General features: G+C 50.7%; 1 protein-coding gene across 3 annotated transcripts in view; it reads left to right on the top strand.

Moving 5' to 3' along the window:
• The window catches only part of alk (ALK receptor tyrosine kinase), a 346,553-nt gene that overhangs the window by 304,104 nt on the left and 19,438 nt on the right, over positions 1–23,011 (top strand). For all 3 annotated transcript variants that reach the window (XM_064305136.1, XM_064305219.1, XM_064305304.1), the window contains 8 exons: positions 5,540–5,650; positions 16,391–16,556; positions 17,579–17,726; positions 18,512–18,616; positions 18,707–18,851; positions 20,488–20,655; positions 21,062–21,160; positions 21,650–21,805. In XM_064305136.1, coding sequence (XP_064161206.1) covers positions 5,540–5,650; positions 16,391–16,556; positions 17,579–17,726; positions 18,512–18,616; positions 18,707–18,851; positions 20,488–20,655; positions 21,062–21,160; positions 21,650–21,805 — 1,098 coding nt within the window. The remainder of the gene's footprint in view (positions 1–5,539; positions 5,651–16,390; positions 16,557–17,578; positions 17,727–18,511; positions 18,617–18,706; positions 18,852–20,487; positions 20,656–21,061; positions 21,161–21,649; positions 21,806–23,011) is intronic.

Genomic DNA, 23,011 nt, shown 5'->3' with positions numbered 1-23,011 from the left:
TCCTACCAGGGAATCAAACCTGTGACCTTTCGGTTACAAGACTAACTCCTTACCCATTATGCTACACTGCCGCCCATGTAATAGCCACAGGCTGTAAGAGGTATGATTCACATGTGTAGTTGAACAAGGCATGGAGGACAACCATACTGTAGAAAAATATGATTTTCTTGACCTTCCACTTATGGAGTAAAATACAACATAAAATTAGAGGGAATTTCCCCTTTACAGTTGTAGAATTTGTTTTCATTCTTAACCCTTTTACGAATTACTCATATTCACAGAAAATGGCTTCTTTCAGAGAAGCCATTTCAGATTCTGAGAAACTTCAGTTTTTGGTGAATGAATTTTGCACCGTTAAGTGTTGCCCAATTAAAAAATGGCAGATAGTACTGATTAGGACGAACAAGGAAATGCAAGCTTCCATGTAGTTCTGCAATATCAAGTTATTTATTTATTTCTCTCTCTCTTTATTTTTGCTTGCGTGGCATTTATCAACATTTACCCATGATCGAGAAACAGTTAACTGCCTATTGATTCTGCGTACTGTAGAAACACGGCACGAAGTGGCTAAGGAGGGAGGGGGGAGTCGCTGCCTGCATCTCATTTGCACATTTACCCTCCTTCGGACGCAGCCGGTCCTCCAAGCGGCTGGGCTCTCTGTCACATTTGCATACGCGGCGCGCGTGCCTTTGTGGGGGCGGAGACCAAATCTCTCGCTGCTCTCTATTCGGATGTGACACCGAACACGACTGCACAGACCCATGGGAAGGCATCCTATTTATTGTGACATTGTGGAATGAGGAATGGAGAAGTTTTTTTTTTTTGCGCATACCTTAAAATAGCAGCGGCCTTTTTGTTTTATTTTTTATTTTTTTTTACCGCATTACAACAAGGGCCGTTAGAAAGATAAAGAATGCGCAGGTTGAGTTTTTTTTTTTGGTTGCCATGGAGAAAAAGGTAGTTTTCTTGAGAGCTTTTTTTAACGTTTCTGAGAGCCCGGCGGGAGGTTTCGAGAAATATTTGGGAAAACCCTTCCGCCCGGATGACTGAAAGCTATTTACATATCACAAGGAAACTCGCCGGCACTTCTCTGTCAAACTCTGTGACCTTGAGGAGCGGAAGGAAGGGCGGTGTGGTTCGGGCCACTTGCGGGAACGTGTCCGAAATGCAAACCGGGGCCCACGAACGCCCTTAAGCTGATGAAACACGCTCCTCGTGAGCCTGAACGGGGCAGCTGAGGTTGCCGCGGGAACAGGAGAGAGGGGTCCTGGTACGTTCACCCTCGCGTGTGGGCATGGCAGTGGGGTCGTTTTTCGTGTGATGGGAGGGTGCCGTTACTACTCTGACAACAGGCATGCCCAGAGGAAGGTTGTAATTACATGATCGCCTGAGACGTATCGGGGAGTAGAGTTAGGCGTCAGTAGAGCGTATATGAAGTTAAGTGGGGGAATTTGACCAACTTCAGCTCTGAGGTCAGGTTGGCGGTACAGTCCTGCCATTGACTTCTAATTGACTTTGGCATTGACCTGACATGCATGTCTTCTGGTGTGGGAGGGAACCGGAGTACCTGGAAGAAACCCATGCGAACGCGGGGTGGACATGCAAACTCCACACAGGGAGGATCCAGCCTGTCGGGACTCAAATCTGGAGTCCTTCTTGCAAGGCAAAAGTGCTTCTAGGCAACCACCGGGCCACCGCACTGCTAGCCTGCATCCCACATCCCGGCCCGAAACACGATCAGAATTCCTTCGGAGGCACGGAAAGTTCCGGCAGTCTGCGCGCCCCTGCTCCCCCCCCCCCTCGCGCTGTCTCTCCGTCTGTTTAGCAGAGGGGGCGCGGCGAAGCGAGAACGCTAACGCGACGCGACAGGCCGGCCGCGCGGCCGATCCGTCACCGCGGAGCCGTCCCGCGGGTTCGACAGAAACACCCGGCCTCCTCGGTCTGCCTCCCAGCTGGCGAGGGGCGCGCGTGTCCCACACCGAGGTGATTCATTCAGGAGCGTCCCGGGACGCCTCGCCGAAGCGCGGAACACGATTTTTGGGGAAAAGCCTACGCAGGCGTACGGCAGGACGGACCGAAGCTTTACAAATGCGCCCATCTGTTTGGCGTGTGTGTGCTTTGAGTTTCAGATCAATCTCTCCTTTTGTTTTATTTCTCAGGCACTTAGCAAATTGATTTTATTCCCCTAATAAAACTGAAAATGTTTCTCTCACTCCGAGTGGATAAATATGTTTAACGATGGCATTTTAAATAAAAATGTATTTTTTAAAATGTATTTTTACCTGTTTGAACAATGAACAAATGGGTGCTCCTTATGACTTGTAATAGCAGTTAATTAAGCTTGCTATTCAAATATGGATTTGAGCTCACATTTGACCTGGTGGGGCACAGCACAGACATCCCTCAGGGGGTAGCCCGGAGCCCTTAAGGCCAGTTTGCCGTTAAGCGATCTGTGACTGTTGCCACCGGCGATTAGCACGATTTGATGGTCGTTTGGAACAACTGTTTAGTGTATGCTAGAGCGAGGGCCAATTTGTTTATCAACAGCATTCTAGATCGAAGTCGAGCGATAGTAAAATGTTCAGGGCAATGTAGCGATATGCCTCAGCCAATCATACGTCGCGTAGAGTGTAGACTGGCGTTTACTGCTGCGTACGGGTTTGCCAGCCCCAACCCTACCAGCAACCCTGCAATAAAATAAATTCCATCTGTTCAAAATGACCAGTACCTAATAAAATACCATGAGCTTGGGGCTCTTGCCCTGTCTCAGCTCAGGAATGTTCTGTTGCCCCCACTTGACGTTTTTTTTGTTGCCCCCCGCGCTCCGTGGGCTGCTGGACGCCCTTTCCGCGATCGGCGATAGCATTCCGGCAGGTTCCGTTCAGGTTTCCCTGAACCCCGGCGCAGCGGGGCGGCGTCGTGCCGCCGCAGCCGCCGCTGAGCCGCCGTCGGCCCGCCGGGCCAGAAACGCGCGGTGCCTCAGCTCTCAGCGTCGGCGAGGAGAGGCAGGCGCAGCGGCGTGCCGAGCTGAATAACAATCTGCAGGTTTGGTAATTGGCGGCGAAATAAAGGGAAAGGAGAAGTAGCGTCCGGTATTCAACTGACGTCCGACTTTCAGCTGTGAAATTCCCTTCTTGTTTCCCAGTAAAATGAAATAATTAAAAAAAAATAATAATAATAAAAAATAAAAAAACGAGGTTAAAAGAGTGCAGGGCTGGAGAGAACGGGCCGAAATGTGCTGCGGAAATACAATCAAAAGATTTAAAAGATTAAAATATCTTCCACTTTTATGAGAGAGAGAGAGAGAGAGTGAGCAGAGTTGGGCAGTCTGGGATTTGGTTATAAATATTTGAATGAATTTAAAAGTTTTCGCAGATGCATATTTTTATGTGCGTGCTTGTCGTTGGATATATTAGGCGCTGCGTTTCTGAAATGACAAGGGCTCATAATGCGCTGAGCACTCCCAGGGTAAACAGCCGTTCAGTCAACCCAGACTGCTGTTTTTCACTATTATTTAATAATTTTTTTACGCGCTCTTATGAATGTGTTTCAGGCTTTCTGAGCAGAAACAGCCGGACGATTCTGCTTGCAGTTCCGTCTCAATCACGGGGCGTGTTTTTGCCCATCTCTGCATTGCCTCTCGAACCCTCGTCTTCTGGGGCTGTTGTTCACTGGCGTGTGATTTATCACCGTTGGGTGTCTGTGCTCTCCTGAAGCTGGGCCACACACAGCTGGGTGGTTAGCGGTGTCCCGATTAGGGCCCTGATTAATGGAAGAGGTCAGCGATCAATCAGCGCACGTTCCCATGACCTTACTGCTGTTTATCGCCATGGCTACGGCCACTCCAGCCTCTTATCTCTCTCCCCCCTCGTAGGGCCTCTGATTCTGGCGTGGCCCCGGACGACCCCCGGGCGGCCTCGGACGACCCCCCGAGCTGCACAGCCCCGACACCCGTCGCTCGCAATTACGCTGACACGCGCCGGGCCTGTCTGGCGAGGCGGCGCTGTTTTCGCGAGGCCAGGAATTAATTGAGCGCGCATTCCTGTGCCTCTCCTGGCCGGGGCTGAGGCACCGGCGCTGAATCCTTAATGTGGATTCTGCCCCAGATCTGAAACCCGCTCCCCCCCCTCCCTCCCTCCCTGCCTCCCTGACGGCTTTCGCCCCCGTGACCTCAAACTTACCTCATCTCTGACGGATCCCCAAACCCCCCCCCACCCAAACCCACCCCCCCCCACCCTCAAACCCCCTTCCCTCGGCATCCTGCTTCTTAGCGCTGCCAGGCACGTCTCTGCAGCGTCTGCTTTAAAACAGGAGAAAAATAACCGCCCCCCCCCACCCCCTCAGCCCCTCCTAGCTTCTGACTGTCTGCACCAATCAGACGCGGCGGCGTTCACCGATCCGCGCATGCCTTTCTGCGCCCCTCCCCCCCCCGTTCGGCCTCCTGTCAGGCCGAGCCGGCCCAGCTGACAGCGCGCGTGCTGATGCCAGACGTTTGCCAGCGCGGCTCAGCGCTGTTCTCCAGACGCAGATTCGCGTCTCGGTCAGGAGGCAGTGGGCGATGGGTGGAGAGTGCATCGCCGCTGCTCTTGTTGTTGTTGGTGGTTAATTTTTAATAATTCATGGACCCTGTAAATTGTTTTTGTTTTGAATGCATTTTTTGTTTATGGTATGGTTTTTTGTTATTGAGTTCTTCTTCTTCTTCTTCTAATAAAAACAGGACACATAGCAGGTTTATAATATTATCCCGACACACTTCGGGGACCTGGGAACTGCGGCTGTAAGGATAGGCACCAGCCTAATAGAGGATGACCACTCCACCATTTTGGAGGGGAGGCACGTACTGCGCAGGCAAGCGTGTGGGCTGATCGATAATCCGAAAATATCACTGGCGGGGGGGTGTAAGGGGGCGGGGGGGGGGGGCAGGTGGGGGTGAAGTTAGGACAATTCTGAGGGCATGACTGACAGAAGCCCTCAAGAAATATTAGAACATAGGATTTTCTGGGATGGTGGGGACCATTGTGGGATCTTTTTATGGTGACCAAAATCCCTGGTGGCACCCCTAATCACTGTACCCCCCTCCCACTCCCCCAAACTCACCTCGGGTTCTGGTGAACCTACCCCCCTACCTCCTCCCAGCAGATCAAGTCGAGTGGCTTCCTACCAGCTTCAGATCTACAGGCAGATTTAATTGCGAAATTGCGCCGAATCTTTCAACAAATTGTCAAAATACGCGTCGGCAGTTTGTCTCACCCTGCCCTCTCTCCGTGAACAGTTTGTCTTACACCCCTCCCCTCCCAGTTGACAAATTGACTGGAGTTCCCCAAGCAATTCCCAACATCTTCTCATTTGCGGTCTTCACGATGGTGATAATTTGTGTACATACATCACCATGCAAAATGGTTGCCATGTTATTTGCACCCCGATCACATTCAAAATGCATTAGCAGCCCGGGGTGGGGGGGGGGGGGTTGAATTATAATTTGAATTGTGAGTCAAATTGAAGCAGCGCTGCATTTTTTCCCCCCCTCCTTTGCCTACAGCCAATGGGGAGTTTCCGCCCGTGATTACCAACCAGAACATCAGGATGACCTCGTCGACCCAGAGAAATACGAGTGACAACAGAATCTCGACACCCGAGCTACTGGACCACTGTGAGTGACTCAGCTCTTGACAGTCGTGCTATAAACCTGCTTTCCCTCTCAATTAGAGGGTTATATTTAATGTGTTTCAGATGCACACACTCACACACACACACACACACACACCGCTATGGAGGTAAGGAGAACTGAATGGGTAGCCTGTATTAAATCAGAAATTGCGGAGCAAACATTACGCCTGACAATATCTTTTTTTTGTTTTTTTTTTTGTTCTAATAGCATGTCGCAGCGATACCATGCTGCTAATATTTCATGTTTGATAACGGAATCTGATGCAGCGCTCTGTGAAAGCGTGTGGTCTTATGAAATTGCGGTTCCTCGTGAGGACCATTTTTGTTTAATTCAAGGTAATGCTTCTTTTCATAAACATAGTCATCGTCTAGATCCACTTTCCTATTTTAATGCGCGGTGTTTATAATGATAATTGTCGGGCACTATGCTTTCGCTGGTTAATGTTTTAATTTTACTGCTGCTTTCTGAGCTCCAATCCTGCTCAATGCTGTATTTTTATTTTTAAATTGTATGAATGGGGTTGCAACCCCTAGATTCGTATATCAATGTCTTGTTGCAAATTACTGTATGTGGTGATACATTATTTTCATTTGCTGCAGTATAATTATAAATACAGTACAGTGCAGTTGTGTTTTACATATTGAGTAGAATTTAATTCAAGAAGGTTCTAGAAAGCCTCGCTCATGGTGAAGAGGTCTTGTGCTTCCACTGCAGTAAAAGTGTGTCAGTCAAAAATCATGTAATAGGATCACTCACACAGATCTTCACAGTTTTTGTTGCTTAATTTGCATCACAATGACACCTGTTCTGTTGCCGATGTGAAGCTAATTGACGAAACACCTGGCAAATTCACCTTGCAAAGCAAATCAGGCTGAATTGAATGTTATTTTTCTAAAATGTAAATGGACAAGGTTATCTGTCAGGACCTGTCGCTTTTCTGTAATCCACGCTGACGCTTAGAAGGCAATGTAGCATAATGGTTAGGGGACATGTCTTGCAACTCCAAGGTTGTAGGCTTGTTTCCCAGATGGGGACACTGCCATTGTACCCTTGAGCAAGGTACTTCACCTGAATCAGTTCAGTAAATATTCAGCCAGGTAAATGCCTTGTGTGTGCATGCATTCATACAATATTGAGCTGTATAAATACACTGCGTATATACATATAATAATAATAATAATAATAATAATACATATAATAATATATTAATATATAATGTGCTATACCCCATGAGAGACATTCCTGCTTCATTCATTGCATCTTTTTTGACAGATTCCAACATCAATCTGACAAAAATATGATTGGTTTTGATGTGTTTTAAATTTCGCTCTCGATGGCGTCTGTGGCCTCGCAGAGCCAAACGATCCAGCCTCAGGGGAAACACTGGCAACGCCCGTCTCTAGCGTCTAAGAGAGACCTGCTACAGTAAAGCCAGCTGAGAAAGCAGGCCATGCGCCTGAAGCTTCAGGACCCTGCTGTGCAGGTCTCCGTTAAACTTCCATTTGTATTTAGATATTAATCAGACACTCTTATCCAGAGCGACTTACAAAAGTGCACAATACCAAGAGTCAATACCAAGTCATCAGTATCACAGCTGATAGCACTTATCAGTATATAAACCTTCAACACAGAAGATAAAAGCCATAGCAGGTACAAGAGGGATATTGATAATGCAACGGCTTAGAGAATGTGCTGCTTTGCATAGAACATCGATTGGAGGACACAGTGTTATATGTAGCATAGATGTAGTTAATGAGCCTTTAGTAAATGCAGGATTATTTCAGTTCAAGGATTATTTCAGCCAAGATGCGGTGTCAACAGGCGTTTTCAGTCGGTAGTGGAAGACGTTGTCTCCTGAGTCCCTTTTAAAAAAAGTTTTCTTTTTGTGCCACCACTACCTCACCTCTTGAATTTTGGGGGGTTCAGGCCTGGGTTTTGTGACAGCTCTCTGTAAAAAAAGAAAAAAAAAAGAAAAAAAAGCACAGTAGAAGTAAAATAGATTTGGTTTCATTTGTGAGTCCTAGCCCGGTGTTTAAGACTCAGTCGGGCATGAGTTTCAGTTATGACTCACGACCAGAGGAGAGATAAACAGAGAGCCAATTTTCCAGAGGACAGAAGAAAACACTCCATTTTCTCTCTCTTTCTCTCTCTCGCTCTCCGCTTGTACGTTAGTGAAACAGAGCTAGTCCGTCAGCCTGTTTTGCTGAATAAGGCTTTTAATAGATGCAATGTTTTGGGAAGAAAGTGGGAGGGGGGAGGAGGGGACGTACATAGGATGCTAATATAGACTGGCATTCTTCAAAACCTGTTCCTCAAGAATGATGGAAAAAAAATAAAAAAAACCTAGATTGACGCTTGCGCGTTTCAGGACGATACGGACAGTAACTCGTAGCGCTGCGGTAAAAGAACCGTCTTTTGGATTCTGTGCGGTGGCATAAATCAGGAGCTCGTTTGCTTGCTCTCGCACAGTGCTCCGCCGATGTTTGTGACATCTTAGCCCACGCGCTCTCTCTCTCTCTCTCTCCCTCTCAGACTCTCTCAAGCCCTCATCAATTTGGATTAGCGGCTAATGTGCCGTTTAGCGTAGCTTGTTAGGAGCGAGCAGGGGATAGTCCCGTCCACACTTAGCCGACGTCCCGTTGTTGTCCTGTTATTGTCGGGGCTGTGATTGAATATGAATATGAAAACCCCCCCTTCGCCAGCCCCCCCCCCCCCCCACCCCCAATCCACTTTTCAGCAGTCTGATCGTGAGCGTAGCGGGAGTTTATTAGCTCGCTCGCTGAAGGAGATAGGAGACTGATCGCTGCGCAGAGCGGAGGAGGTCTCTCACATGCATATTCAATTACAACCCCCCCCAACCACCACCACCTCCGCCAAAATAGGACTTTCCCCTGCAGGGCCCGGGACGCGCGCATTCATTTCTGTTAGCTAACAGCGCCCGCGTTCGCCTCGTTATTCTCGCTCCCCGCTCGTAGCGGTGGCGTGAGGACGACGGCGGTGGCGGAAAGGTCGCTGAAGGGCCGCGCCGCGCCGCCGGCCCCTGCTCTGTTCCCCGGGGGGGCCCGGTTCTGTGTTCTGTGAGGTATTAGGCCTGGCTGAACGGTTGGCTGATTTTGGCCCCTGGATGTTCGGCCCCCTTGGGCGAGTCGTTTACGTGGTAACAAACGAACGAATGCCTGGATTGCTTCCGTAACGGCCACTCCCTGCATGACCCAGTGCATTGACGCAGGATTTATTTTGCACTAGCATGCTAACGTGCTAATGCTACGTTAACGTGCTAACATGTATAACTTGTTTCTGCACACTCCCACCGATGATGGGATTGATATTAACAACCCAAGTGCAATTTGTAATTAAAAGATATGTGTCACATGAAGTGTGAAGCCTCCCTGTGCATAGAAAAGTTATTTCTTCTTTAAACTTATCTGGGATTTTCTTTTTTTACCTTTTTTTTATAAGCAGTATTTTCATTTAGAACGAGTGCTTTGTTTCATTAATCTACAAGTTAGCATAATTGCCTATTTAAAAATTTTTAAAAAGCACTGTAACTTTTTTGATGGGGCTGTGCTTAAATTATGCTTTTTACTGCTGTTAGTTGAGGGTGAGCTGTGCAGTTTGGATGGGAGGTTGCTGTCCTGTTTCTTTATTTCTCTGCACTGACGCACATCCCAGTCCAACCCCCCCCTCCCCTACCAAACCCCCTCAGCCCCCATGGGCTCAGTCTGGGGAGAATCAAATGCAATCATTGCAGGAGTCAATCACCCGGCTCATCCTGTTCCCCAGGAGCGTGTGAGCGCGAGCGTTTTTTTTTCTTTCTCGCCATTCCCAGTACTCACGGGAACACGGTCTTTATCTTACTCCGCCCCTCGCTGAGCCACAGGTCGAGTCGCCTCGCCGTTTCCGTGGAACCGTTTAAGCCGAAAAGGCTTTTCAACAAGTCACTTTACCCCCCCCGCCCCCCCCGCCCCAGACATGTTACATTAAACATTTGTCATTTTCCCACCATTTCATGTCCACTGCTCACCTGGTACCACCAGAAAAAGATGGGCAAAATGGATAAAATGCTTCCAAATCGTTTTGACTGCTATGGATATTAAGGATGCAGCACAGAAGCAGGTATTTGACATTTTCACCATTCTGGACACTGGAGGAAGTGGAAGACTTTTCTCGAAAGGGAAACATTGATTTTGAAGTTTTCAAATTCAGACAGTGTGCACAAAAGCAAAATTAAAAGTTTAGTGAATTTCACGTGCATTTGCATGCTCTTGCCACGTCCTGCAAATTCGCAAACTCTGATCCTCAAATTAGACGTCAGATAATCCAACATTGCTCATCCAGTAAACTCAGACAAAACAAATTGACCGATGACAAAATGGACTTACCAAAACTGCTCAACACAGGACGGATTAATGAGGCAGCTTAACTCCAGGCACAGGAAATGGAGAAAACACTTAATAGCAGTAAAATGGGGCTGCAGTAAAAAAAAAAGCCTTCTAGCTTTGAGCCACAGTGTAAAGAAAATGGGACGTGCCTCTCAGCAGCTTGATGTGAAAAATATGTTTTAACTGCGGGGGATCATTTCCTCATGAAACACAATGTCCCGCTGTTTTGTAAAATCTGTTGCCACCCTCACCCAGACCATGGACCACAATCCATAGAAACTGGAGGTTCTTCAGATCCTGGTCTCAGCGCACTTCGACGTGAGTGTGACGATCAAAGACGAACTTACCTTCACACCGGGATCCAGGAGTGATCCTGGATCCAGGCCTCCCTTCCATAGCTGCATCGAGGCGAACCGTCCACGTCAGTGGATTACTTCTTGATGTTCAATTCGCCAACAGAGCATCTGTAAATGTCATGGACTTTTGCACCTTTCTGTCTTCGCCCGGTGATAATACTCTCCACAATACGACTGTTAGAATTTGTGCCCATGGCTCACACACACCGCTTCCCATGCGAGAACAGTTTCAATTGCAGCTCACCTGCAAGGGGAAGGCCATTATGTCCACCATTTATATTGTGAATGAGACTGCTGTACCGGTCATCAGCTGCCAGATAGCTCTTGCTCTGGATCTGGTGGCACACTAGGCACTAGTGAACAGTGTTTTTCAAGAGAAGTATCCTGATATCTTTTGAGGTATTTGAGGCAAACTGAAGGGACGTCTGGTGAAATTACACGTGACATACTGTGGCCGTTTCATTCAGGACCTTGCCACCACGATGCAGCCCCTTCAGAGAACTGATGAAGTAGGACCATCTCTGAGAGTGGACTGCTCAACACCAGTCTGTGTGCGACTCTTTAAAACACAAACTCAGCAGCAACCTGGTCGTGGCCTACTTCAGCTCCTCAGAGGACACTGAGGCTATCCTGGACGCTAGCCCAGTGGGTCTGGGTGCAGTTTTGTCCTACTTACATTGCCTACAACCCTGAGGAAACCCAGAGCTGACAGCGTCTGAATCAGACCTCTTCCTATGGTGCAGCAGACTCATTGTCCCAGCATCTGTAGATCTATGTGGAGTAGAAAACGCCCATGAGAGCCATCAGGGATCCGTCATGACAAAAAAGATTACTGTTAGAAAAGGTGTGGTTCCCAGGCATTAATGAACAGGTTGAAGACCGCATGAAAGACTGTCGACTGTCTCCTCTGCTAAGCAGTGACTAACTCAATGGTTCAAGCACCATTACGGATGGCTCTGCATCCAGCTGCCCCTTGGACTGATGTGAGCATTGACTTTTGTTTTAGGCATGGTCACATGGAGGAAAACAAGTTTATTTAGATTAGGGAGGAAAACATGCTTATCTGCCTCTCTAACTTCCAACTCGGTAATGATGCTCCTGTGAATACGGGTTCGCGTATGACTGGAGTGTGCTGAAATAATAGGCAGCAGACCCTGGAGAGCAAGACTATCTACTGCTGCTAGGCATTCATCTAATTATTTTCTGACATTAAGACCTTCTATCCGAGCAGGTAATGGTGCTGCTCATCCGGGAATCTAGCAAATAATGTTTCTGCACCATGAAGAAGGGACTTTAACCTGAAAAATATGTTTTTATGGGTACCAAATCCTACAGCTGAAGCAGGAAGCCCTAACTAAGGGTACTCCATCTGGTAAGTGGAACATCCAGACTATGAATAAATATCCCGGACTATGACCCCTCTATTCTTTATCTGAAATAACACTAGGATCTATCTGGACACTGACTCAAACTGCTATCCCAGAGCAACTGCACTTCTGGCTAGTGAACCTATCGGGAGGTAACCCAATTACACTGTTACCCCAGAACCGCGTAAAAGGCCAATACACTGATTGGTCCGTGCAGAGATGCACACTCCGGTCAACGTATGTGCGAACCATGTACTTGTGGTAGATGCACCGTAAAGGGAAATTGTTTATAATGATGCAATATGACAGGTGAGGATAAGTAAGGATAGGCAGTACTGACAATGCTGAAAGGTAAGGATTGATATAAGGCTAATACACCCATTGGTCCGTGCAGAGATGCACACTCTGGTGAACATATATGCGAACCATGTACTTTAGATTCACCGTAAAGGGAAATTGTTTATAATGATGCAATATGACAGGTGAGGATAAGTAAGGATAGGCAGTACTGACAATGCTGAAAGGTAAGCATTTTATCAGCAAAACAATACAAATAAAGACTGCTACTCTATGAGAGGAGAAAAAAACATACATCCAGTAACACACACCAGGTTTGTATTTGTGCTGTTGGGATCCACTTACACTTTTGTCCCTTGCCTAATGGAAGCTACCTGTTGGTGGTGATGCATGACTATCCACGCTTTCCAGAGGTTGAGCAAGGTGTCCACTTTGTCAGCTGGGGCAGTCATATTCCAAAACTGGATTAGATTATCTCCTCGCTCGTTTGGCATACCGGCAGTAGTCATAACAGATAACGGTCCTCTGTTCAGTGGAGAACACTTTTCTCAGTGTGCCTCGTACTCACAGTACAATCACACCTTGCTGGCTGTAAGAAAACAGGGAAGTGGGATGCACTCACGCAGACTCTATAAAGGTGACACCGCGTTGCCATAATGGAGAACAGGGATGTCCAGCAGGGCCTCGATTGCATTCTTTGTCTCTACGGGGCACACCGCACTGCTCCCCTTAGGAAACCAGCAACCGCAGCTAACTCTGTCCAATCAGCAGCTACGCGTCAGACTTCCCCAGTCCTCCCGTTTCACATGCTGACAAACTCGTGAGACCCAGAGACACGCAGGGCAAGAGGAAAATGAGAGCCCGTCGCGCACCTCCCCCACATCGCCGTTGGTGATTGGCTCCTCTCCCAGCGGCCCCTGTCTCGCTGGCAGATTCCCCCAGAGCCCCTCCCTGTCACACCAGGCTCCAAGGGACAATGATTACAGCGCAATGCGGTCAGCGGACAGTGACAGGGAATGTGTCCCATTTCAAATCCCCCCCCGCCCCCCAACCCCGCTGGGCACTGTATCGTCTTGCTAAGTCCCTGTGGCCCCGGTCCATTTCAGACCCCTGCACCCCCCCGGGACGCCCCACAGGGCATCCGTGCTCCCTGAGGCACCGAACAGCCTGCGTTACCCTCGAAAACCTCAACGGTCGTCAGTCGAGCTCAGTGCTTTCAAGGCTTTGTCCTGGACTGATGGTGACGGTGAAAAAAACAAATCGAAAAAGAATTAAAAGGTGGAACGACAATAAAAACAGTGACTTTTTTTTGTTTTGGTGCCTGTTTCTCTTTGTGTTGTTGATCTACATACTTAAGATGCTCTGCTATAGGTTGAATGTGATGTGTTCAGAAATACAGTTCTGCACTGTTAGTGCACGCATACTTTCCGTACGCATTGATATTTTCCCTAGACAGCTATAATATATTCATAGTTAAGCTGTTTGTTCTTTTTGGAAAATGAGGCAGGATGCAGTGTTCAGAATATTTGGGTTACACCTTTAACTGTCCACTTTTATTCATATTATGCAATATGCATGCACCTTGTCTAAATGGTGGTCGAAAATGACCCACCCTCGCCAGACCATCTGTGATAAAGCTTCTTCAATTAATTTTAATTCATAAAGCAATATTTTTCATGTAAAAACATGTCACCCATCAATAAATTACTGTTTTCCTACTTCACAGTCCAGAGAGACTGTTTTTTTCAGTGTACACCACTCATTTTCTTTTCTTTTTTACAAAAAAAGCATCATAATTATTTATACTTTTTGTTGTTGTTGCTGTAATAGATGTGTGGCACTGAACTTTGATTTTGACTTCATAACTGCAGAGTTATAAAGGACTCACAAGACAGTGTTTGCAGCCTGACGGCATACCACTTTCATGAAAATATTAAAAAGGCTAGTGATTAACTTTCTGTAATGATTGGGTCACTCCAAGAAAAGTAATCAAAATTGATGCTGAATAAAATATATTTTGGCGCTGTTTCAACTCGATGTAAAGTCATTTTGGGCAAGGAAGAATAAAAGAGCCTTTATTTGCATAAACGTCTTGTGAACTTCACCCCAGAATACACCCGCTACAGAAGTGTAGGGAGTGTACAGGTTTCTGGAGGGGGTGAGCTCCCCGGAGCAGTGGAGGCTCCCGTGGGAGTGTGGGGGGGTGGTGGGGGTGGTGGAGGCTCCCCGCGGGAGTGTGGGGGGGTGGGGGTGGAGGTCCGGAGGTGGGGTGGTCCCGGGTGGAGGCTCCGCGGAGTGTGGGGGGTGGTGGAGGCTCCGGGGGGAGGCTCCCGTGGAGTGTGGGTGGGTGGGGGGTGGAGGCTCCCGGGAGTGGGGGGTGGGGCGGTGAGGCTCCCCGCTCCGTGTTATTAGACCAGCTCCGTTCCCCCGGGGCGCACATCTTAATGAAAAATTGAGGCAGATTTATAGCGCCTCTCAGGACATATATACTGTTCAGTCCGTTAAGTGCAGAAGGGCGCGTTGGGAAGGCGCGGGGCGGTCTGGGAAACGGAGTCCAGTCGATCGCCGGGCAGTCGGGCAAATGAGCTCGGCTGCGTGAGGAGGTGTTCCAGCACTGGGCGTCTCTGGGGGGGGGGTGGGGTGGGGGGTGTATACACATCTAGATGAGAGGTGCTGGGCGTCTCTGGGGGGGGGCACGGGGGGGGTGGGGGTGTATGCAGGCCCAGATGAGAGGTGCTGGGTGTCTTGGGGGGGGGCTCAGGAGGGTTGGGGTGTATGCAGGCCCAGATGAGAGGTGCTGGGTGTCTTGGGGGGGGGGGGGGGGGGCACAGGAGGGTTGGGGGTGTATACACGTCCAGATGAGAGGTGCTGGGTGTCTTGGGCGGGGGGGGGCACAGGAGAGTTGGGGGTGTATACACGTCCAGATGAGAGGTGCTTGGTGCTGGTACAGGGAGAGGAGAAGGGAGGGAGGGGAAGCCTGAGGAGGAGGAGGAGGCGGAAGGGGGAGGTGGAGGAGGACGTACTCTGCTCTCGGGGCTTTCTGACAGTGATGAATCCCCGCGCCCGAACGTCACCGGCGTGTGACGCACGCCTGTCTGCGCTCCGCTCCCCCCGCGCCCGCCGCGTGATGGAGAGGGGCAGGGAAATAAAAATCTGTCTCCCGCCCTCTGCTCTGTCCTCACGGCCCCGTGTCCTGCTCCGTGTGTGTGTGTGAGGGTGGGGGTGAGGGGGTGGGGGTGGGGTGGGGGGCTTATTGATCGTCTGGGGAAACTACATCATAAAGCAGGTGGATTTATCGGGGAGGCCTGTGGTCTGGGGAAGTGGAGGGAAGTGGAGGGAAGGGGGGGGGGCGGCGGCGGCGGCGGCTGGGGTGTTTGTCTGGCCCACGCGTGATGGATGGGGCCTAAGAGCTCCACGCCCCGCTGCATCATAAAGGCGCCAATATCCGGCCTTTAAAATCAATTCTCCCATTTGCGTCGCCGTCCCCCCTGGGCGGTATTCTGCGGGGCCCCGCGGCCCAGGTCGGGGGGGGGGTTAGGGGGCGGGTGATTTAAATACCGGCTCCAGTGGGTGGCCCCCCAGGCTAAGTGGCTCTGGAACGCCTGTCCCCACAGGTGGCGGGCGGGCGGGGGGGCGGGCAGCGGGGACGAGCAGCAGCGAAGCGAGCCGCGCGGCGCACCGCGCCCGCCGTCCCGAGGAGCAGGGGGAGCGTTTCGGAACGCCGGCGGCGCCCGCCGCTTAACCTTCGCGTCCGGATCGATTACGAAATTAGGATTTAACGCCCACGCCGCCCTGCCGCCGAATTCCGCTCGGTCGCGCCCGTCTGACAGCTCATCTTCCCCTAATTGAGCCGGAGAGGAACCGGCATTAGCGGCGGAGTTTGGGGATCGCGGCGTTCACGAGGAACCGTGTCTCGCCATAAACTCCACCTCCCAACTGAAGTTCGCTGCGGTGGACGTGGTTAAAACGGTGGTCGAATGAGTTAAACAGGCTTAGTTATGTACAACATTCCTGTTTTAATGAAACTGTTCTGAACGCTTCATTAAAAAAGAAGGGCAGGTTACCTACGGAGTGCTGCGAAGCGTTGATCTTTAAAGTTATGATGAGAGTTTACGTCCCGATTTGCATTCTGGAGCCAATTCGAGATGAATCGAGCCGTGGATTGAATTTGTTTTTTGGCGAGTCATAGGCTAGACGGGCCTGCTGTTCTAAGAGGCAGGGTTCCGTGTCTGTGTGTTCATACTCATGAGCGTCGATCTCTGGGATCCATTTTTTACTGGGGTCCATTTTTCACTGGGATCCGTTTTAATGTCCCTGCAGCCAGCAGATGGGCCTTTCACACCTGCGGGTCCACGGGCCCCGAGGGCCCCAACCGCGGCCAGTGCGCCAACTCCTACCGCAGCAGCAACGTCAACGTCTCCGTGGTGACCGAGGGGCCCCTCAAGGGCGTGCAGGTGTGGAGGGTCCCCGAGACGAGGACGTACAGGTGAGAACCGTTTCTGTCCAGGTGAACACAGGTGAGAACCGTTTCTGTCCAGGTGAACACAGGTGAGAACCGTTTCTGTCCAGGTGAACACAGGTGGACACACACAGTGAAACACACTTACGTACACACACGCGCACACACACACACACACACACACACACACACACACACACCTACACACAGCACTCACACACACACGCACATGCGCAACACCTACACACAGCACTCACACACACACGCACATGCACACACACAACACTCACACACTCACACACACACGCACTCACACACACACACACACGCGCCCACACACACACACACACACACGCACACGTGTCCACACACACACACGCACACACACAAACTAAAGCTAAATATGTCTTTTACTGATCAGGGTCTTTACTGCGCTGTAATTACACATATTGATAGGTGGTATGATTGATTCATTATTCATGATTAATCAAGTTGTTTCACATCGCGCCTCAGTGAATGGGTTACAAAATTCACAATGCACAATCACAAACCTGCCAACTACTTCTCAGCATTTTCAAGTACTTCAGTCTTTGAATGCCTGACCTAAAATAAAATACAAATCAGACTTCTCAGTCAGATAATTGATGCGTATGGAACAATTACAGCATGAAAACTTTTTAAGGTCATTAAGTAGTAAACAGCTTAGTTCTTGAAGTTAGTTATTCGAGTTTGGGAGCTGGAAATCTGAGAAATATGAAAAGACCCAATGCACTCAGGTCTCAGGTGTGACTCGGGTTTGAAATTGTACGCAAAAACCCCTGATCAGATGAATTTTAGTTTATATGTTTGGTGTGTGAGTTACACACAGGTGTGCGGGGAATCTTGGCATTTGTTGAGCCTGTTCCACACACTGATAGAAGGCCAGTTCATTCAGAGAATCTCAGAAATCATTTCTCTTGACAAGAAATTTATATGTATGCATGATTGTGCTTGTTTGTGTGTGTGCGTGCCTTTGTGCTTGTGTGTGTGTGTGCGTGTTGTTTAAACAGGATCACAGGTTGTGGGGCTGCAGGTGGTCGCAGCGTATTGGCCAATACCAGGTCACACGGTGTCTACATGATGGCTGACTTCCTGCTGCAGAAGGATGAACTGCTGTACATCCTGGTGGGACAGCAAGGAGAGGACGCCTGTCCCAACGTGAGAGTCCACCTTTAACACACACACGCACACACACATGTAACTACACACACATGCACACACGCACACACAGACACTGCCAGCGTCTGCCCGTCCTCTCCAGAGAGTGTGGGTTTAACCTGGGTCTGACCTGGGTCTGCCCGCATTTGGCCTGGTCTCTCCAGAGAGAGTGGGTTTAACCTGGGTCAGACCTGGGTCTGCCCGCGTTTGGTCCGTCCCCTCCAGAGAGTGTGGGTTTAACCTGGGTCAGACCTGGGTCTGCCCGCGTTTGGCCTGGTCTCTCCAGAGAGTGTGGGTTTAACCTGGGTCTGCCCGCGTTTGGCCTGGTCTCTCCAGAGAGTGTGGGTTTAACCTGGGTCAAACCTGGGTCTGCCCGCGTTTGGCCCGTCCCCTGCTCCAGAGAGCGTGTGAGGTCCTCCAGTCTCCTCGTGCGCCCCTCCCAGAGGACGGCCTGTCAAACCGAAGGGCCAGATCAGAAAGTTTGATTATTTCTCAAAATGTCAAGAGCTGTGAAGGAGACCGACGCTCTCCATTCTGAGGCTTTTGCAGACATCATGTCTCCTAGCAACAAGCATATCTGTCATGACAATTCTGTCACTCCCAAGTGCAAACAAAAAAAGAGCTTCAATGAAAAAAAAAAAACACCTCTAAACAAAGTAATAAAAACGATCGTAGCCGCAGCATAAAGGGCGTAGATTCAAATGAAAACAAATCCTTGGGTAGAGAGAGTCGGCCGTGTGCGGAATGTTAAAGGCAAATTTAAACAGTGGAGTCTTTCCCCCCAGGCTGACCGTGCCCTCAACAAGATCTGCACGGACCAGACATACAACAAAACTCTGGGCCGGCCGGGCGGAGGTGGCGGGGGAGGCGGGGCCACCTACGTCTTCAAGGTAAGGGTTTTCGATGGCGGGCTTGCCGTTGTTCGGTCACGGATATCGGTGAGACCGCAGCCCGCCAAGCTGAGCTTCCTGGCCTTTCAGGTGGAGAAGGGCGTCCCTGTGCCCCTGCTCATCGCAGCCGGTGGCGGGGGGCGGGGCTACCAGAGCAGCCAATCAGAAAGCCAGATAGAGGATTTGGACAGAGACCCCCGGGTTCCAGGGCGCAATGGCCGCTCAGGAGCTGCAGGTAAGCTCGCACCTTGACAAAACACCTGAAAGAGGACAGAGAGTTTGGACAGGGGCGTGATGTACACTATGGAGCTGCAGTGAAGTGTGTGTGTGTGCGTCTGCGTGCATGTGTGTGTGCGTGTGTGTGCGTATGTGTCCATGTGCATGTGTGCGTGAGTGGGCGCACGTGTGTGTTCATATTTTCTAGGGAGTTTTTGCCTTGCCTCACCTCTGGCTTGCTTTGTGGGAGTTCACAGGAGGCCAGGGCGCGCTGTAAAATGTACCGCAACAAATCCTTGGCAAATCCCACAACATAAATCCCTCTTTGATTGATTGATTAATGGTTAGGCGGCTGCACTTGCCTAACCACTAATTGCCTCTTGGGCTCCCAGGCGGAGCCCTGCCCTGTGTCTTTGAGCGGGGTTCTTAACCCCGAATTACTCCAGCGAGTATCCAGCTGAGTAAATGGCCCGCTTAGAAAGCCGTAAACGGGCGCGAGCTGTTTTCGGATACGAGCTCCCGCTACCTGCGTAAGTGGGAAAGCGCGGCGGCTCGGCTGGCTGGAGGCGTCTTTCTGTATTCGCGGCTCTCTCCCCCACGGCGCGCTCGGGCTGCAGTAAAAGCAGGACGTTTTTTTTTTTTTTTAAATATCGTCAGCCAGCTGCCAGATTTCAGGTGTTTGACATTTAGCCGCACGCCCCCGCCACCCACCCCCCCCCCCGGAGCCGCCGCCGCCACCAGCCTCGATTCACCCGTCCCTCCATCCCCCTCTCATTTACGTCGCCGCGCGCCGCCGCGCTCCTCTGTCCAGCTGTCTCTTCCGCCTGCCCGACCCATCAGTTAGCGGGACGCGGATCGCCCCCGGACGTCCCGCGCCCCACGTCCCTCGCCTGCGCCCCGGTGGAAAAAGAACAGGGGTTTTTTTTGTTTTTTTTTTCCCGTGACTCTTTCTTCATTTATTTTTTGTGTTGCTACTCTTAGCTCTGTTCTTAGCTCTGTTTATTATTCGCTAATTACACGTCCGTCTCCGGCGTGACCATCGACCGGAGTGCTTAACGATCCGGCGGGACGGGCTTCCGGGGTCCGTGTGGCCGCGGCGAGAGTCGGGCGAAACCGAAGGATTTTCTGTCCCCGGATGGCTCTGTTTTTGTTTTGGAATGGATTTATCTGCACCCCGCACCCCCCCCCCCCCCCCAGTTTTTACGCGGCTGGCTTTCATCGCACAGAGGGGCAATGGGAAAGGCCAAAATAGAAACAGTTTTTGGGATTAATTGAGCGCTTGCATGGAAACAGAGTGCTGGCCCGCCTTAAATAGAAAAGGAGCTGCTGGCCATCAACTCAGCAGCTGTCCTGCAGTGACTAGCTGTTTTCTGATATCCCACTTTGGTGCTGTGCTGTGCGTGTTGCGTTGGTGTGTGCTTGTGTGTGCGTGTTGTGTGCGTGTGTGTGTGTGCTTGTGTGTGCGTGTGCTTGTGTGTGCGTGTGTGTGCTTGTGTGTGTGCGTGTGTGTGTGTGCTTGTGTGTGTGTGTGCTTGTGTGTGTGCGTGTGTGTGTGTGCTTGTGCGTGTGTGTGTGTGCTTGTGTGTGTGCGTGTGCGTGTGTGTGTGCGCATGAACGCGTATGTTCAGTATTTAATGTGGGTGCCTATCTCGCAGGTGGGGGCGGCGGCTGGAATGACACTCTTCCTGTGGCTCGTGGGGGGAGACCTCTTCTGCTGGGGAGCCAGGGGGGGCAGGCCTGTCAGTACGGCTGGCCAACCAGGGGGGGCTTCGGCGGAGGGGGAGGAGCCTGTTCCTCAGGCGGTGGAGGAGGGGGTTACAGAGGTAGGTCCGCTCTTTCTTAGCGACGGCCTTCTCCATCAGTCTGATAAATCTAAAGGTCATCTCAGCTAGACTGATACGGCCCACAGAAGCCCACAAGCGCACACACACACACACACACACCTCTCTGTCTTTATATCTCTCCCGGTCTACAGAAATGAGCTCCAGGGACCTCAGTGCTTTTGTAGCGTATGTTCAATCACCAGCCAATTTAGACCTGGGAAGCAGGCTGTGTTGATTCTGCACAATCAATGGCTTAAATAATAAATTTAAGAGCTGAAACACACCGCTGGCCAGCAAAACGCTGTGTCCCTCCAGGGGGGCGAATTTCAGATTGTTACCTTATCTGCCCCCCCCCCCCCCCCCCCCCCCCCCCCCGGCGGCTGAAATTCCCTGTGTCGGCCCCTAGGTGGCAGCACGCCAGCGGAGAACGACCCGAGGAAGGACGGGAAGGACGGATCTTCCTTCATCGGCCCCGACGGCGTGACCTTCATCGAGCCGCTGAAAGGTAGCTTACATAAGAGCTCGCGCCGACCCCCCCGCTCCAGCTGCTCGGGCCGTTTTGGGGGGGGTGGGTGCGGGAGCTCACCTGCGGGAGACGCAGAGCGGTTAAATAAACTCACGGTGACGGGGAGGCTGGGAAGGCGGGAAGACGGGAAGCCCCGGAAAGTTCCGCACATTGAGGCAAATGGAGCGCGAAGTTAACGAGGGTCGGGGGAGAGCGGAGTCTCTCCGAGGGAGAGAGGGGCCGCTACCTCGCTCGCCCACGCTCAGAGCACACCGTAATTCCGCCCTCTGGTGTCCCCCCTTCCTCTCTTTCTTCTCCTCCCTCCCACCCTCCTTCACTCCCTCCCTCCCCATGCCCCTCCCTTCCTTCATCCCTCCCTCCCTCCCTCCCCCCCCTTCCATCCCTCCCTCCGTCCCTCTCCCCCGCGCTCCCCTGCCCCCCCTCCCTCCCCCTCACTCCCTCCCCCCCTCCCCCCTCCCCCTCCCCCAGGCATGGAGAGCCATGGGGAGGTGGTCATCGCCCCGGCGCAGAACTGCAGCCACTGTGAGTCGGGCGAGTGTCACGAGACGGGCGAGGAGACGGTGTGCCTGTGCTACGAGGACCTGGTTCTGGACCAGGACGGAGTGTCCTGCATCAACCACACAGGTAGCAGGCCCCGCCCCCACACTGCCCGACCCCGCCGAGGTCACTTCCTCAATTAACCAAAAAAAGTGTTTCTGGGGTGTGCTCAAAACGGACTTGGGAAATGAGAATTCAAACTTTTCTGGTACATATGTGATATTATTACATCGCGTTTGCGTTTAAAAGTGTTTGTGTAGTTTAAAACATTTTATAGGTCATTAGTATCATAAGTGTGCACGTATCAACCGTAAAACTATCAGCAGCTGCTGAATCCCTAATAAAAGCCAGTCGGTTTGGCTAGCCAGGAACGCAAACATAAAAATGAGAATAAAATCCAGATTCCAAAAAAACAGCCAGGTCTCTATCTAGCGGCAGGGCTTACTCACATGGTAGGCAATTAAAGGCCCGGGCTATTCATCGGATTTTTACTGCATATTATATTGGGCTGAGAAGACAGTAAAAGGCTAACAGTCCTCAGTTCTGTCCACGGCATTGCAGTCACGGGCACTGAACAGAACATGCTGTGTCCTCCAAGGTGTGGGATCACAAATACGTGAGTAGAATATTCTTAACTGGACATTCTAATGCTGACGTCACAATCACCACCGGCGACTGAAAGCAGTAGAGTTCTAGAACACTGAAAAAAAATAAACATTCCGAAAAACCTACTCCTGAAAGGGTTAAAAGGGGGATAGACGCAGACACTTTACACCCCTGTGCCTCTCATAACACATGAGATGAGCTCGGGCGAGGCGGGCTGCTTAGCATTCAGAGGGTAATAGATTTGCATCCCAGGAGGGGGAGGCCGCTTCTTTATCCTTAAGCAGTACATCCCCGTACGTCAATTCCAGTGAAAATCACAAACAGGCGAGAGAATGCGCGGAGATTCACCGAGCCGGCTGCACGCGCGCGCGTGTGGCCTGGAGACGGTCTGAGGCTGTAGGTGCAGATTAAATCCTGTGTTTATTTCGTAATTATGACATTGCTTTTCTGGCGCCCTGATTTGTAGCCGGTAATGATTTGTAGCATGTAGCCTGTAATGATTTGTAGCCTGTAGCCTGTAATTTGGTTGAAATCCACGGCGGCTCTCCGGGTATCCTGGGGCTGAGCACAAAAACACTGTCAGTTATTATGCTGTGAGTTACTGGCGGTTGATTGGATAAACACTGAGCGATCGTAATGAGTTTGTGCATTCCAGCAAATGATCCTGCATTATGAAGAGGTTAGGCC

This window comes from Anguilla rostrata, chromosome 1, assembly GCF_018555375.3.
Source record: "Anguilla rostrata isolate EN2019 chromosome 1, ASM1855537v3, whole genome shotgun sequence".
Lineage (NCBI taxonomy): Eukaryota > Metazoa > Chordata > Actinopteri > Anguilliformes > Anguillidae > Anguilla > Anguilla rostrata.
This window is presented reverse-complemented; position numbering and strand designations above follow the sequence as displayed.